This window comes from Phocoena sinus, chromosome 19 (genome assembly GCF_008692025.1).
Source record: "Phocoena sinus isolate mPhoSin1 chromosome 19, mPhoSin1.pri, whole genome shotgun sequence".
Lineage (NCBI taxonomy): Eukaryota > Metazoa > Chordata > Mammalia > Artiodactyla > Phocoenidae > Phocoena > Phocoena sinus.
Genome location: NC_045781.1, coordinates 15715848 through 15732160, shown reverse-complemented (window position 1 = coordinate 15732160; position 16313 = coordinate 15715848). Strand labels below are relative to the sequence as shown.

Sequence of the window (16313 nt, the reverse complement as noted above, 5' to 3'; positions counted from 1 at the left end):
AGCCACAGTACTGCCTATGCAGCATCCCCCTGCAAAGAGTAGGCTTTTTCTTGCCTCCAAGCTTTCGTCCAGCCTGTGCTTTCCACTTGGGATGCCTCCCCAGTCTGTCCACCAGATATACGTAGCCAGGCCCTGCTCTGAGCTGCCCTAGCTGAGATTCTATAATTTCTCTTACAGCACAATCAAAATGAGAAAACTAACATTTCCTGAGCCTCCCCTTGGGCTGGCCCTGGACTGAGTGCTGACTCTTGAAGGCTACCCACAGCCTTCAACACTGGACCTCAGCCTCCTCCTGTCAAAGCCCCTGCCCGTTCATCTCTGAGTCCTCAGCATGTGGCACAGGACATGGCCCAGAGTAGCCCTGGTGGGTATTTCCTGAATGGATGGGATAAGTGGAGAGATGGGGATGGGGGGGGATGGATTAGGGGGAGGATGGATGGGGGAGGATGGATGACGGGAAGGTGGGTGGGTGGATGGGAGCAAAATGGATAGATGGACAGATAGGGAGAGGATGGAGGGAAGCCCAGATGAACGAACAGACTGATGGACAGGCCTCTCAGCTCACTGCACCGCTCTTCTGCTTCCCCAACTCACCGTGACAGTGGCCAGCAGCCCCTCAGGCACATAGGCTACCACAATGGCCATGAAGAAGACCATGGCCCGCAGGAAGGTGTAGCCAATGCACATGGCCACTATGAAAAATGTGGCACCGAAGAGGATGGCCAGGCCTGCGATGATGTCCACAAAATGTTCAATTTCGATAGCGATGGGTGTCTTCTCATTTTCTACTCCCGAGGCCAGTGATGCGATGCGCCCAATGATGGTGCGGTCGCCGGTGCTCACCACCAGGCCCTGCGCGGTGCCTGCAGGGGGGCCAAGGGGGTGACTCAGCGCCGGGTGGGCAGCACTGGGGGCGCGCACAGCGGCGTGAACCAAAGGAGGGGCAGTCATGGAAGGCAGCGGGGGCAGCGTGACCTGGGAAGGGGTGGCAATAGCGGGAGCTAGAGAGGCGGTGTGACCTGAAGAGTTGGCAGTCACGCGACACAGAGAGGCAGTGTGTCTCAGAAGGAAGCAGAAGGGGGCAGGGGAGGCAGTGTGGTCAGCCGGGCGGGTGGGTGGGGACCTCACGGACCCTCAAGGCACATGGTGGAGAAGAAGGCGATGTTGCGGGTCTCCAGGGGGCTCTCGTGCGTGCACTCGGGCGAGCGGGTCTGCGGCTCAGACTCTCCAGTCAGCGAGGAGTTGTCCACCTTGCAGCCCTGGGCCTGCAGGATGCGGATGTCGGCTGGCACTCGATCCCCGCCTTTCATCTCCACCAGGTCGCCCACCACCAGCTGATCTGCGTTGATCTGGAACTTGTCCCCATCTCGGATCACCGTTGCTTGCTGTGGGGCAAGAGCACCAGAGTTGAGCGGGGTAGGGAATGGGGGTAGAAGTTGCTGCATGCGGTGGGGAGGCGGGGAGGTGAAAAGTGGGGAGAGGTGAGGACCTGTGGGGAGAGATGGAGGCCAGGGATGAAGGGCGGGCTGGGCCTGATGGCAGGGGCCACAGAGAGATGCCAGGAGACTGCCAGTGCCCCTGTGGAGACTGGGAACCTCAAGTGGCCAGGGGCTGGAGACCCACCTGGGGCACGAGGTTCTTGAAGCTGGCGATGATGTTGGTGCTCTTAAACTCCTGATAGTAGCCGAAGCAGCCAGTGACCACAACCACAGCAATGAGGGCCAGGGCCAGGTACAGCTGGCAGAGGTGGAGAGGGGCTGGGTTATGACTCGGGGCTGGAAACTCCCTGTCTGAGGCCACCTGCCTGCTCTCTGGTGCCCTGGTAGTTTTCCTCCAAGGTCACCTCTGTGGTTTTCCCCCACTCTACTAGGAAGCCTCAGGCACTATTTCCTGTGACCTGTGTCCCTGTCCCCATGTTCTTCATATCCCACATTCAACTGCCCTGTATTCTCTGTGTCTTATGTCCCTGTGTCCATACATCCCATTTCCTCTGGTTCTGTGGCCCCATACCCTATGACTTGTGCCCCATGTCACCATGCACCTTGGTGGTATGTGTTCCATTTTCCTGTGCCCCCCAAGTCTTGCGTTCCCCACAGTCCTCTGTCCCATGTTCCCGTATCCTAAATTCCCTGTGTTCCAAGGTTCATATTCTGTGTTTTCATCATCTGTGTGCCATCCTCTGTGTCCCCTATTCCAACAGTTCCTGTGCCCTCACATCCCCATTTCCACGTGTGCTGCAGATCTCATGCTTCGTTTTCTGTGTCCTCCATGACCAGTGTCCCATGTCTCAAATTCCAGGTGCCTATGTCCGATGTCTCCCCATGTCTATGTACTCTTGAGTCCCCATTCTGTGTCACATGTCCTAAGACTTTTCAAGCCTCTGTCCAATGTCACATGTCCCTACATCCCCATGTCCCTTGTCCTGACCCCGGTCATATATCCAATGTCCTCTTGTCCTACATCTCACTATTCTCTATTTCTCTGTGCTCCCATGTCTAATATCTTATGTCTCTCCATGCACTGTGTCCTGAGTCTAATGTCTCTTGTGTCCCCATGCCCTTGTGTCCCCATGTGTGAGTCCCAGTGTCCCCTGTGCCCTCTGTCCTTGGCCTGTCCCATGCCCTCTGTTTCCCAAGTCCCATATCTTAAGTGTTGCATGTCTATGTCTTTGTATCCCTGCCTATGTCCTCTATCTCTGTGACACAGTCTCCCCTGCGTCCCCTATGACCTATGTCCTTGGGTCTGTATCATATCCCAATGTCCTTTGGCCCCCATGACCCATGTCTTAGAGATGTTTTCCATCTCTCTATATCCCCATCATATGTCATTCGTGTTCTGAGTCCCATGCTCAATGTCCTCTGTCCCCCAGGTCCCTGTGTCCCATGTCTGGCCCCAGCACCCGCCACTCACATTGTCGTCCGTGGTGAGGTCGCCCTCGCTGGCCTGGATGGCAAAGGCAATGAGGCAGATGGCAGCGGCCACCCACATGAGGCACTGCAGACCGCCCGCCAGCTGCCGGGCGAACTTGACATATTCGGGGGTGCCCCGCGGCGGCCTCAGGGCGTTGGGCCCGTCCCGCAGCAGCAGCTCGGCGGCCAGGCTGGCAGACAGGCCCTGGGGGCGGGAGGAGTGGGGTCTTGGTGGTCACTAAGGACTCTCCTCTCATCAGTGAGAGCTCTCCTTCCCTGCCTCCCTCTCCCTGCCCCCCCTTGCCTTGCGCCTCTTCCTTTCTTTCTCCGTCTTTGTTGCCGCCCCTCTCCCCATCCCTTCTTTGTGTCTCTCTCTTCTCTCCCACCTTTCTCTCAGTGTCTTTCTTCCTGCTGTTTCTGTCTCTCTTCTGTCTCTTTTTATCTGCTTCTCTTACCTTCTCTCTCTGTTTGGTCTGTTTGGCCCTTTCTAATGTGTTTCTCTCTCTCTCTGTCTCTCTCTGTCTCTCTCTGTCTCTCTCTCTCTCCCTCCCTCCCTCCCTCCCTCCCTCTCTCCCTCCCTCTCTCTCCCTCCCTCCCTCCCTCTCTCTCTCTCTCTCCCCCCCCAACTCTCTCTCTCCCTTCCCTGTCTCTCTCCCCCTCCCTCCCTCCCTCTCTCCCTCCCTCCCTCTCTCTCTCTCTCCCCCCCTCCCCCCAACTCTCTCTCTCCCCCTCCCTGTCTCTCTCCCCCTCCCTCCCTCTCTCTCTCCCCTCCCTCCCTCCCTCCTTCTCTCCCTCCCTCTCTCTCTCCCCCTCTCTCTCTCCCCTGCCCTCTCCCCCTCCCTCTCTCCCTCCTCCCTCTCTCCCCCCCACCCCCGGCTCCTCTTCCCTGTACCCACCCCTCCCTCTGCCCCAGCTCACCCTGGTCGCACTGGTCCGGTATTTCTGTTCCAGCTCGGGCACTGACAGCTGGTGGTCGTTCTGCATGGAGGAGGCACAACACTCACTGCCTCGCGGGTCCCCACCCCTGCCCTTGCCCAGCCCCGCCCAGCCCCCCACCCCACCAGGCCCCCTGGGGCCTCTGCTCACAATCTCCATCTCCTTCTTCATGTTCTCCAGCTTCTCCTTCCTCTTGCCCCCTCCACTGCCCGCCTTCTTCTTGCTCATCTTGGCTGCCACGTCCCCACTGGGACCAGGACCCAGCTCTACCTGGTACAGCTCGTAATTCTCCTGGGGGTTGGGAGACGGGGAAGGCATCAGGTCCCTCTGGAACCCCTGCCTCCAACCTCCACCCCCCGACCCCTGACCCTACTCACTGCCTTCCCCATGGTGGCCGGTGCAGCCGCCCTCCTTTGCCGGAGACGGAACCTGGGACCTGGACCAGCCCTGATATACCCAGGGAGAGAGGAGGTGGAGCAGGGCGGACCTGATTACAGCTGATCACGGGGCTCCTTGGGGTGACCTCCAGGCCCGGGCAGCGTGGGCATCCCCTACTGGGCTGCTCTACCTGCCCGGACCCCATCGCAACCTGTCACTGAGATCAGGGAACCACTGCGAACAGCTGTACTAACAAGAGGACTAGCAAACATACGGTGCTCATTATGTGCCTGGCACTGTGCTAAGGGCTTTCACATATTAATTTATTTAACCTCACAACTACTCTTTGAGGTGAGTGCCATTCTTACCCACTCCCCTTACAGATGGGGAGACTGAGGCACGGAGGGGTGAAGTCACTTGCCCATGTCCCCAAGCTAGGACGTGGGAGGCAGGACTCAGAACCAAGCAGACTGGCTGCAGAGTGTCCTCTTCTAAGCCGCATAGCAGGCGCCAGACACCTGGAGGAGGGGTGGGGGGGAGGGTGCTCACAGCAGTCGCTGTAATAGCTGTCAGTTCAGGGAGCACTTGCTCAGTGCTGGGTCTGCCCTGTGTGCTTTGCTTGAATGCTTCCTTAGCTCCTCACAACAGCCCTGCAAAGTTACGTTCTCTTATTAACCCCCATTGTACAGATGGGGAAACTGAGGCACAGAGAGGTCAAGGACTTTGCCTAAGGTTGCGATGACTAAGTATCGGGGACAGGATTCCAGCCCAGGTTTGACCCCGGAGCCTGGCTCTCATATGGTACCATCAGTGAAAACACTCACACCTCAGAGCAGCACTGCCAGACGCGTGCCAGGTACTACACATATGTGTTCTCATGGGTCCTTGCGAGAAACCCCTGTGAAGGCAGCACTATTATGCCCATTGTGCAGAGGGGGAAACTGAGGCTCAGAGGACCCCAGAGGCATGCCACACTCCGGCTACAGCCATCACAGCCCTCAATCATTCCCCTGTCCCCACCCCAACCTGCCCAGGTGGGGAAGCCACGGTGCAAAGTAGGGAAAGGACTTTTTGAACTTGGTGCTTAGTGCCAGGTTTGAGGTCTGGGAACCCCCTCGAAACCCTCCAGTCAGGGATCTCCATGGGCAGACGTGAGGGGCTGGCCTGGTGGAATGGCAGGTCCTTGATATTCTCATGCTTGGGCCTCACAGGGTGGACGTGTCTCCAGGGGCAAGTGTGGGTAGATCTGATAAGATAATTGCTTTGGCAATGTCCTTCTCTTCTGGCGCAGGTCACCTGGTAGCAGCTGGAGCCTCTCCCCACCACCACCCAGCTGCAGGAAACCCCAAGAGAGGAGGCAGGGCTGAAGTCACACTCACTGCCCTTACAATGAGTCCACTCGTTCACTGGGGGCTTCTCTCTCTGAGTCACATGTGTAAAACAGCTTGTGTTACTTCTCTGCTTACAACCCTCCAAGGGCTTCCCCTCTCACTCAGAATAAACTCCAAAGTCATTCCTGCAAGCTCTAGCCCCAGCTCACCTGCCCCAGGTGTCTCTACTGCCAAGCCATTGGCACTGGCCTTGCTGTGCTTTGTACAGGCCAAGGTCATTCCTGCCCCAGGGCCTTTGCACCTGCAGTTCCTTCTGCCTGGTACCCTCTTCCTTAGATGTCAGCATGGCTTTTTCTCACCTCCAAGTCTCAGCTCATATGTCACCTCTTCAGAGAGTGCTCAGTTATAATACTGCATCCCCATCAGGCTCCATCCCCTCACTCTGTTTACACACACCCTTTATCCCAACCTGACATTGTATCTCATTTGTTTGGTGTCAATCTTGTCCCATGAGAGGGAAGACCAGGACTTGGTTGTGTTTGCTGCTGTATACACAGCACCCAGAACAGTGCTCTCAGACACACAATAGATGCTCAATAGTCACTGCTGGATTGAAACAGGATTTATCTCTTTGAGTGGTTGGGAACATTCACTAGCAAATTTGGAGCACCGGCCAGGCCCTCAGGAAGTCTCAGTCATTGGGAACTCATCTGGTGCCCCTCGCTGTGTCCAGGGCCTGGGGCAGATATGCAGTCATGCCTGCACAGACTAGGGAAACCCACAACCTAAGTCACAGATGGAGAGACCGAGGCAACATCACTGGAGGCAGAGGGCTGACCTGTGATACTGTGCAGACCTCTGTCAAAACTCAGGGACTCTCCTTCTCTGGTCCCTGTCTCATTTGTTTTTCTCATTTCTTAGTTTTGTTATGTTAATTTTCAATGCTTTATATTAAATATTTTAGACCTACAAGATACAGGGATGGTAAAATGAACTCCTGCCTACCCTTCACCTAAATTTAACAACTTGACCACGTCTGTACTATATAGATAGATAGATAGATAGATAGATAGATAGATAGATTGATTTTGGCTGAATCATTTGAGAGTAAGTTAGAGACAGGATGCTTGTTTATCCATAAATACTTAGGCATGTGTCTTCTATGAATAAGGACACTCTCTTACATAACCACAGTCCAATGATCAAATTCAAGAAATTAACATGGATATGACATTATGAACTAACTTAGAGAATTTATTTGAATTTCCCCATTTTTTCCTCTCCTGTCATTTTCTTGGTCCAGGATCCAATCCAGGACCACGCTTTGCATTTAGTCATCCTGGCTCCTTAGTCTCCTCCAACCTGTGACATTTCCCCAGTCTTTCCTTGCCTTTCATGACCTTGACATTTTGGAAGCTATCTCCGTTATTTTGTATAATATCCCTCGGTTTGGGTTTGCCTATGGTTCCTTGTGATTGGCAGAAGCACAGCCGAGATGTGTGTCCTGCATCATGTCAGGGAGGGCTTTATTTTTGAGCCTTCAAGCAGTTTGGAATGGGGTGGACATTTGGGGGATATCAAGAGGCTTAGGTCATGACCAGAGGGCTGTTCTATGATCTCTTTATTTTCTATTCAAAACACTGACACAGGGCTTCCCTGGTGGCGCAGTGGTTGGGAGTCTGCCTGCCGATGCAGGGGACACGGGTTCGTGCCCCAGTCCGGGAAGATCCCACATGCCACGGGGTGGCTGGGCCCGTGAGCCATGGCTGCTGAGCCTGCGCGTCCGGAGCCTGTGCTCCGCAACGGGAGAGGACACAGCAGTGAGAGGCCCGTGTACCGCAAAAAAAAAAAACCAAAAATCACTGACACAGTCACAGTTGGCACTCAGCTGGACTGGTGATTCAAACAGTGGAAACACAGACTCTGCCTGAGCCCCCAGACCTTCCACACCCGGCCCAGCCTGACCCTGCTCTAGCCTCAGGGCCTCATCCATTCTGACTGGTCAGTGCCCAGTTAAATTTTTTTTTTTCAGCCCCCCTGATTACACAGCCTTCAGATGGCACACAGCTTTCAAGTTCTGTGTCTTTGGAGGATCCTTGCTTGTGCATTTAATCCTTCATTGCGTGTCCAAGCAACCCTAACCCTGTCTCAGGAGTGGACACAGGCGGTTGCCCACAGGCAGGATCTGGATAAAGCAGGAGGTGCGCCAACGTTGGCACTTGAAGCGGCGCCGGGGCGGACTGTGCCATGTGGAGAGGGGACGGGCAACTCCCGGCACCATTCGGGGGCAAAGACTTCTCACAAAGAATCTTGTGAGAATCTCGCAAGCGTGACACGATCCATTCAGCACGGCGGAGCAAGATTTCCCTGAGCCTGGGGCACACGGATCATGGAGAATTTTTTGAGAACAATTAATGGTCGGAATTGAAAAAAATTTTCCTGACTGTTAGAGGACAGACTATTAAATGGATGGCAAACATTTGAGTCGGTTTTCAGGGGAATTTGAACAAGAGTTTCCTAGAATCGTGACCACAAACACTCTTAGGGGCTCAGCGTCCTACAAGGCCTGCTGGAATCAGACCCCTGGCTGTCCCTCCTTCTTCCCCTGTGCCACTTCCCCTCCATGGTTTAGGATGTCCGCTTGTCAAAACGATCATTTCAAGGGAACTCCCTAGCGGTCCAGTGGTTAGGACTCCTCACTCTCATTGCCGAGGGCGCGGGTTCGATCCCTTCTCAGAGAACTAAGATCCCACAAGCCGCGCAGCGAGGCCAAAAAAAAAAAAAAAAAAAATCATTTCAAGACTTTGGCACGTGCAGTTTCCTCTGACTGAAACACTCGCCCTGTGTCGCCCCAACGTTCAACTACCTCTTGTCTTTCCTGCTCCAGCACAGATGTCCCTTCCTCCAGGAAATCTGGGACAACCCGCCAGGCTGGGTCAGGTACCCACCGTGGGCTCCCACAGACCCCTAGGCTTCCCTTTCCCAGCCCTGACCACTCTGACCCTTAATTCCTCCCCTGACCAGTCTGGGCTGTCGCTGTTTGGTGACATTTCACCTCCCCGCTGGACTTGGAGGATGGGATCCAGGGTGCCTCAGTCACCACTCTGTGGCTGCACCACCCAGCCCAGAGTCGGCCCAGGCTGGCCTTTGCTGAGTGAAAGAACTCATTGTGACCTTGATTTTCTGTCTGTGTTTGGTCTCTGATAAGATAGTGGACTCAGCAATGCCCTTCGCCTCCTGGGCAGGTCACCCTTCCCCCACCTGCATCCCCCACTCCAGACCCTGGGAAGATTGATGCTAGGGGTCCAGTAGGCAGGCACCTTGCTTCCCCTTCTTCTTCCAGCTGGCGGGGGAGAAGGCAGTGGGTCAAGGAGTGAGGGGCAACGTCACCCCAGCCTGGCTAAGCTGGCAGCCAGGTCTCCTGTGTTCTGCTCCTTTCCCACCTTTGTCCAGAAGTGCAAAGGTCAACTGTCCTCAGGAAGTTACCAGGCTTCCTTATCTGGGATCTTAAAATCACATCACGAATCCAACCATCTCTCCTTTCTCTGCTCCCACTCTGGTTCAACTTCCATCCCTTCCTGCCTGGGCTCTCACAGCAGCCTCCTCCCTGGTCTCCCTGCTCCCATCCCGCCCCTACAGTCTGCTCCCCACATGAGGCCAGAAGGAGCCTGTGAACCCCTGAGTCAGACCAGGGCCCTCCCGGCTCAGAGCCCTCCTGGGGCTCCACCTCACTCCAGCTGAAAGCCAAGTCCTCACATTGGGACCCGAGGTCCTGGTGAGCTGTCCTGTTTCCTCCCTGACCTCACCTCCCCCCACCCTCTCCCACCCCCAGGTCCACACCAGCCACACTGGTCTCCCTGCTGTGCCTCAGACACAGTGAATAGCATACTGCCTCCTGGCCTTTGTATCTGCTGTTTCCTCTTCCTGGAATGCTCTTCCCCCAGATTCTGCACAGCCCCCTCTCTCCCTCCATCGGGTCTTTACACAACTGTTGTCTTCCCAGTGAGACTCCTTGACTCACCTAATTAAAATTGTAACCCGTGGTCTCCCGCCTGCCCTCTCCATCTCCATCACCTTCTCCCCTGTCCCCCACCAATAGCATTTATCACCTTCTAACCTATGTAATTTTTCTTATTTATCTGGGTTCTTCTGTATTTTTTGAATCCTCCTGATAGAATGTGAGCTCCATGAGGGCAGGCTCACCTCATGCCTATTTTTGTTTGTTTGTTTGGTTGGTTGGTTGGTTTTTTTGACTAATGTATCCCTAGTGCCTAGAATAGCAAATAGTGGGCACACAACAAACTTTTGTTGAATGAATAAATCTCGGGTCCCTGGGACACTCAACAGTATGCAGCAGCCATCATAGTCACAAGTACTGACATGGACACGTGGTCCTGCCTTGGGATAATGTTCCTTGTCCGTCAAAGACACACGTACCCAACATAAAACAGCGGGACAGACACACACAGACACAGTGTCCGGAAACCCAGGATAACAGCTGACACTCACTGAGAACTTATCGCACTCAGCCCTGTCTTCAGTGACTATACGTGTGAGCTCGTTTCATCCTCACAATAACCTCATCAGGAAAGTACTGTTTTTATTCCTATTCCACTATGAAGAAACTGAGGGGCAGAGAAGTTAAATGACTTGGCCAGGGTCACACAGCTAGTAAGTGACAGAGCCAGGACTTGAACACAGGTAGCCTGGCTGGAGAGTCCTCACAGACTTGCAGATACACAGAATCACACCAGACACCATTTGACAAAAAGGCCTCACGTGAAAACCAACCTCCATTCAATGATTTATGGAATGTTTACCGAGCACCTACTACATGCCAAACTTTTTGTTGAGCACTGAGATTTGCAGTGAACAAAACAGTCACGGTCCTGCCTGCCCGTGGTCCTTGTATTCTGGGGTGGGGGGCAAGGAGGGGGGGCAGGGCCAGGACACAGCTCTGGGGAGCACACTATTAAAGAAGATGAAAGCACAGTCTGAGAGCTGTGAGAACCAGGAAAGGGGCGAGGGCAGGTGTTCAGGAGACAAAGGATAAGGGAGCCTCATGAAGGAGGGTGGGTTCAGCAATGTCTTGCGTTTTTGAGAGCCCCCAGGACCCAACACAGAACCTGGCACACAGCAGGTGGTTCACTATTTGCTGAATGAAGGCATGGCTGGAGGAGCCAAAGGCAAAACTCACAGATGTTTGATAGAAACCGTGAGAACTCAAGGCTGCATTTTATGATTAAGGCAGGCCGACTCCCCACTCCCCATGCCTGACAGGGAAGTTGAGAAAATAGAGTTAGAAAAGGTATTCTTGGATAGAGAAGTATGCAAAGTTCAGAATGGGGTTCAGAAGCCAAAATGAGGGATACAGGTCTCTTGATCTAACTGTCTAAACTGGGAGCCAAAATTCCGGAAGGGGGTGGTGAGGAGATGCAACATCTTTGATAAGACTTCCTCCAACTTCTAGTCAATCAGAAGAGGAGGATCAACAAGTGGGACTGGGGACTTCCCTGGCGGTCCAGTGGTAAAGAATCCGCCTTCCAATGCAGGGGATGTGGGTTCGATCGACACAGATCCCTGGTCAGGGAACTAAGACCCCACATGCCTCGGGGCAGCTAAGCCCGCACGCCACAACTACTGAGCTCCAGCGCCTCAACTGGAGAGCCTGCTTGCTGCAAACTACAGAGCCTACGCGCCCTGGAACCTCACCACAACTACAGAGAGAAAACTCAGATGCCACAACTGGCGCACGAAGACCCCACGTGCCGCAACTAAGACACCACGCAGCCGTAAATAAATAAATAAATCTTTTTAAAAAAGGAAGGACTGGATGAGCCTAATCAGGAAAGTAAGCCAGTCCATACCAACTGTCAGCCAATTGGTAAAAAAGAACAGAGGGGTGGGCAGGGCCAGCATAATCAGGACAGCGGATCTGTCCAGGACACACCCCCTGTGCATGTCAGCCAACATGAAAGGAGGACAAAGTGATGATAGGGCTGGACGAGCAGCTGGCTGATATGAATTCCTAGGCTATGTGTGCCTCCTTGTCTTTCCAGCCAATCAGGAATGAGAGCGGAGGAACAGCTTTGTTTGTTTTTCTTTCAGTACTTTGAAAATGTCATTCTAATGTCTCCTGGTTTCAATTATTTCTGATTAGAAGATAATCCTTAGTTGATAACACTATATTGTATAACTGAAATTTGGTAAGAGGGTCAAATATAAATGTCCTCTCACACACACACAAAGGTAAATAAATATGTGAGGTGATGGATGGGGGAATCCTTTCACAATGCATATGTATATCAAATCATCACGTTGTACACTTTAAATACCTTACACTTTTGTTTGTCAATAATACCTCAATAAAACCAGAAAAATAAAGAAGATAGTTTTAGGGGTTTTTTTTGTTCCCTTGAAGTTCAGGGTGTCTTTTCTCTGTGGCCGCTGTGATGGTTAGTTAATTTTATGTATCAGCTTGGCTAGGCTATGGTGCCCAGTTGTTTGATGTTACTGTGACAGTAGTTCATATCTGTGGTTAACATTTACAATCAGTTGACGTTAAGTAAAACAGATTACCATTCATAATGTGGGTGGGGCTCTTCCAATCTGTTAAAGCCTTAAGAGGGACAACTGAGGTTTCCTGGAATTCTGCCTCAGGACTGTAACACAGAAGTCCTGCCTGAGTTTCCACGCTGCTGGCCGGCCCTGTGCATTTCGGAGTAAAGATGACAACGTCAACTCTTATTTGAATTTCCAGACTGCCAGTATACTCTAAAATTTCAGATTTGCCAGCCTGCACAATCACATAAGCCAATTTCTTAAAATAAATCTCATTCTCGCCCTCACCCTCCCTCTCTCTCTCTCTATCTCTCTATCTTTCTATCTCATCTCTATTCTGTTCTCTGGAGAATCCTGATGGATACAGCTGCTTTAAAGATTTTCTCTCTGGACCTTTCTGAGCTTCTGGAATCTCTGGATTAACAGTTTCCCATGATTTAGAGAAAATTTTCAGCTGTTATCTTTCCACATATTGAATCTGTTCTGTACCAGAGCTCCGCTACATATAGGACTCCAACTACAACTACGTTAAGACAACTAGATAGTGTCTGATAGCACTCAGACAGTGTGATCCTTTTGCTTCCTTTTCCTCTCTGTGCTTCAGTTTGGATAATTTCTATTAAATTAGTTTGAATATATTGATCTTTTCTACTGCATCCAGGATGTTGTTAAGCCCCGCAAAATAGTACTTAATTTCCGATACTGTATTTTTCAGCTGTGCATTTGGCTGTGCACTCCAGCCTTCAACCTGCCACACCAGCCCGTTTGACTTTAAAAAGCTTTTCTCATTTCTCTTTCCCCAGAACAGTCCCTCTGTCACAGGCCCAACCCTTTATCCACCTATGCCAACATTTGGCAAAAATCCCCAGAAAGGAGAAAAACTGTCTGATTTCTGTTTACTTAAGATGGATCCTTCATTCACTGGAATTTAGCTTCTTGAGATTTTACCCTTGACATTCCATAGTTCTTCGATGACTTTAAAATATGAATTTTTAGTTATTCTTTTATTCATAATTGTTAGGGAGGAAAACGTTCTGCCGTGACCTTCTACATCCTCCAGGCATGGAATTTGGACATTTTAAGAGAGGAGTCAGATCTTCTGCTTTCCTGGTTAATATCTCCAATGGCTTCCCTTCACACTTCAGATCCAAACTCCACACCGTGAACATGGCTACCATGACCTCATGGCTCTGGGTGATATGTTCCCTGCTCACCATTCCACACTGACTTCTTAACATATTCCCGTGGCTATCCTCCAGGCTTGCTGGCTTTCCCCCTTTTCCTACTCTTTCTTACCTCGGGAAGATTACACTTGGTGTTCTGTCTGCTTGATTCTCTCTTCTCCTGGTAATTCTATAGCCCTCTCCTTCTCATGCTTCAGGCAGGCCGCAGCTCAAGTGTCACCTCTTAAGAGAGGCTCTTCCTAGATACGTGCACCCCTGTGTTCATAGCAGCACTATTTACAATAGCCAAGACATGGAAACAACCTAAATGTCCATCCACAGACGAATGGATAAAAAAGATGTGGTATACACACACACACACACACACACACACACACACACACACACACACACACAGTGGAATATTACTCAGCCATAAAAAGTAATGAAATAATACCATTGCAGCTACATGGATGGACCTAGAGATTATCACACTAAGTGAAGTAAATCAGAAAGAGAAAGACAAAGACCGTATGCTATCACTTATGTGTGGAATCGAAAATATGGCACAAATGAACTTATCTATGAAACAGAAACAGACTCACAGACATAGAGAACAGACTTGTGATTGGCAAGGGGTTGGGGAGTTACAGAGTGGGAGTTTAGGAATGGCAGATGTGAACTATTATATGGATAAACAACAAGGTCCTGTACAGCACAGGGAACTATAGTCAATATCCTGTGATAAACCATAATGGAAAAGAATATGAAAAGTATATATACTTATACATATATATGTATATATCTGTATAACTGAGTCACTTTGCTGTACACCAGGAACTAACACAACACTGTGAACCAACTACACTTCAATAAACTTTCACAACCCCCCGCCAAAAGAGAGGTTTTCCTGAACGCGTTATCATATGTGTCTCCCTCCCATCCTCCAGCCTCCTTTATATTATTTATGATGGTCCGAAGTAACCTCGTTAAGTTGCGTTTCCTTATTTGTGTTCTAACTTCCCTCAAGATAACATATATTTTCTGAAGCCATGGCCTAATCTGTCCTGTTCAGCACTGACTCCTGTGGCCCTAGCCCGATGCCTAGCACACAGGAAGTGTGCAATAACCTGTTGAATGAATGAAGGATGAAGCCTCCAGGATACTAATAGGAGCTGTTAGTACATGGGGTCGTGTAAAGGCATATACCAACCACACAAATACCCATACACAATCACGCAGAAGGCATCACGTGGACTGCTGCCAGAAGAGGTGGCAGAGGGAAGACTTCCTCCATGGGGCAGGGACAGGGTACTACTCTCCAAATCCAAGTCCAGAAGTTTCCAGGGGAGCAAGAAGGCCTGGTACTATGAGGGGCACGGGGCATATGCCAAAAAGGTCTCCCGGCTCATGGTTCCGCTAGGTGTTCTGAGTTGTCTTGTGGCATAAAGATGAAAAGGAGCACTAACTTGGCCTAGAATGACGGCCACGTTGCTGAAGCCTAAGGCCAACTTCGAATTTTTCTTTGCTCTGACTTTGTTTTCCAAATTGTTTGCTTTCCATGCCTGTGGAGGTGAAGACAGCCTGATGTTTTTCTAAAAAGGGGCAAAATAAAGGAAGGGTCCCCTGGAGAGAACCTGGAGCCCATGATCAGGATCAGGGGAGGAAGGATGAGGTGGAGGAGAGGAGGAAGCAATGGAGTGAGACTGTGCAGGGGGTCTGGGCAGGACCGGGCAGGAAGGGGCACACGGGGATCTGAGGGAAGAAGCAGGGTCAGCAGGATGGTGAACAGGGTCGGGACAAATCCCAGGGTAGCAGGGAGGGTGGGATGGAGAAGGGGCTGGGGCTAGTACTAGAGAGGAGGGGGAGCTGGGCAGGGGCCAGCTCCTGTGGCACCCGTGGAAGGGGAAAGGGGGCAGGCTTGGGGCTGTTCTGCAGAGGCAGAACTATGGCTCATCCCCACCCATCAAGCAGGAGAACCCTGGCAGGTATCCCCAGTGGGAAGAAGTAGAAAACTGAAAAAATGGACAGCAGCGTGTAGTCCTTCACAGGAATGTTGAAGGCTGTCTTGTAGACCGGCTGCATCGCAGTGACCTTGAACTCTGTGGCCCGGATGTCAGCCACAGCAGCCATGGACTCCAGCAGAGGGGGTGGGGTGTACAGAGGGACCAAGAAAGGTCAGAAGATGCTGAGTAACGGGGACTCGCAGGATCAATCCCACCAACAGGAGGGTGCTGGAAATACTTGCCCCACAATGACCCTGGCCACCACTACGGGAAAACGGACCCTGTGACACCACAATGGCTCTATATAATACTCCCACTGGCCCTATAACACCCTCCAAGTAACTTAGAAACCCTGAATGTTTCTTCTGTCTCCCTAAACCCATTCCTGCTCTCCAATAACGTGCTCCATCCTGGTTTGAGGGTGCTGTCCAGTTAGTTAAGCCTGGTCCTACCAAATTATTGAGCGCTCCCCTTTTAGTCTAAAAAGTGCTCAGTTTGGAGGTTAAATTAAATGGTCACTTTAGCCCAGGGATGCTAAAACTTGAGCATACAACTGAGTCACCTGGAGGACTTATTGAAACAGAAAGCTGAGCCCCATCCCCAGAGTTGCTGATTCCTTAGCTCTGGGGCAGGGTTCAAGAATGTGCATTTCTAACAAGTTCCCAGGTGAGGCTGCTACTGCAGGCTAGGGACCAGGCTTTGAGAACCACTGCTTTAGATGATTACTTACTCTCTGCACCCCTCTAACCCTCTCGTCACTTCTGTAATCCTTTGTCTGTACCTGTTGCAGCAGAAATGAGACTTTTCTGATAAACAAGGAAAATAAGCAACAATGAACAGGCTGGGGAAACAGCATAAACAGGCCTGAAAGAGTTAAGTAATCTTGGTTATTCTTTAGCTGTTACTACTAACACACACTTGTAGCTAGACTTGGCCTTCACAAAGCTAAACAAAGCTAATTACTCTCTGATTCCATAAGAATTGTGCCCTGCACCCAGCATTTACTCTCGCTGCATTCTCTTGTAGCAA

General features: G+C 51.4%; 1 protein-coding gene across 2 annotated transcripts in view; it reads right to left on the bottom strand.

The window, feature by feature from the left end:
- ATP4A (ATPase H+/K+ transporting subunit alpha) overlaps window positions 1-16313 on the bottom strand; it is a 75114-nt gene that overhangs the window by 9340 nt on the left and 49461 nt on the right. For both annotated transcript variants that reach the window (XM_032614446.1, XM_032614447.1), the window contains exons 3-8: window positions 3996-4136; window positions 3828-3887; window positions 2911-3114; window positions 1624-1737; window positions 1133-1385; window positions 595-863 (exon numbers count right to left, since the gene is read on the bottom strand). In XM_032614446.1, the coding sequence (XP_032470337.1) occupies window positions 595-863; window positions 1133-1385; window positions 1624-1737; window positions 2911-3114; window positions 3828-3887; window positions 3996-4073 (978 nt within the window). In that variant the 5' untranslated portion in view covers window positions 4074-4136. The remainder of the gene's footprint in view (window positions 1-594; window positions 864-1132; window positions 1386-1623; window positions 1738-2910; window positions 3115-3827; window positions 3888-3995; window positions 4137-16313) is intronic.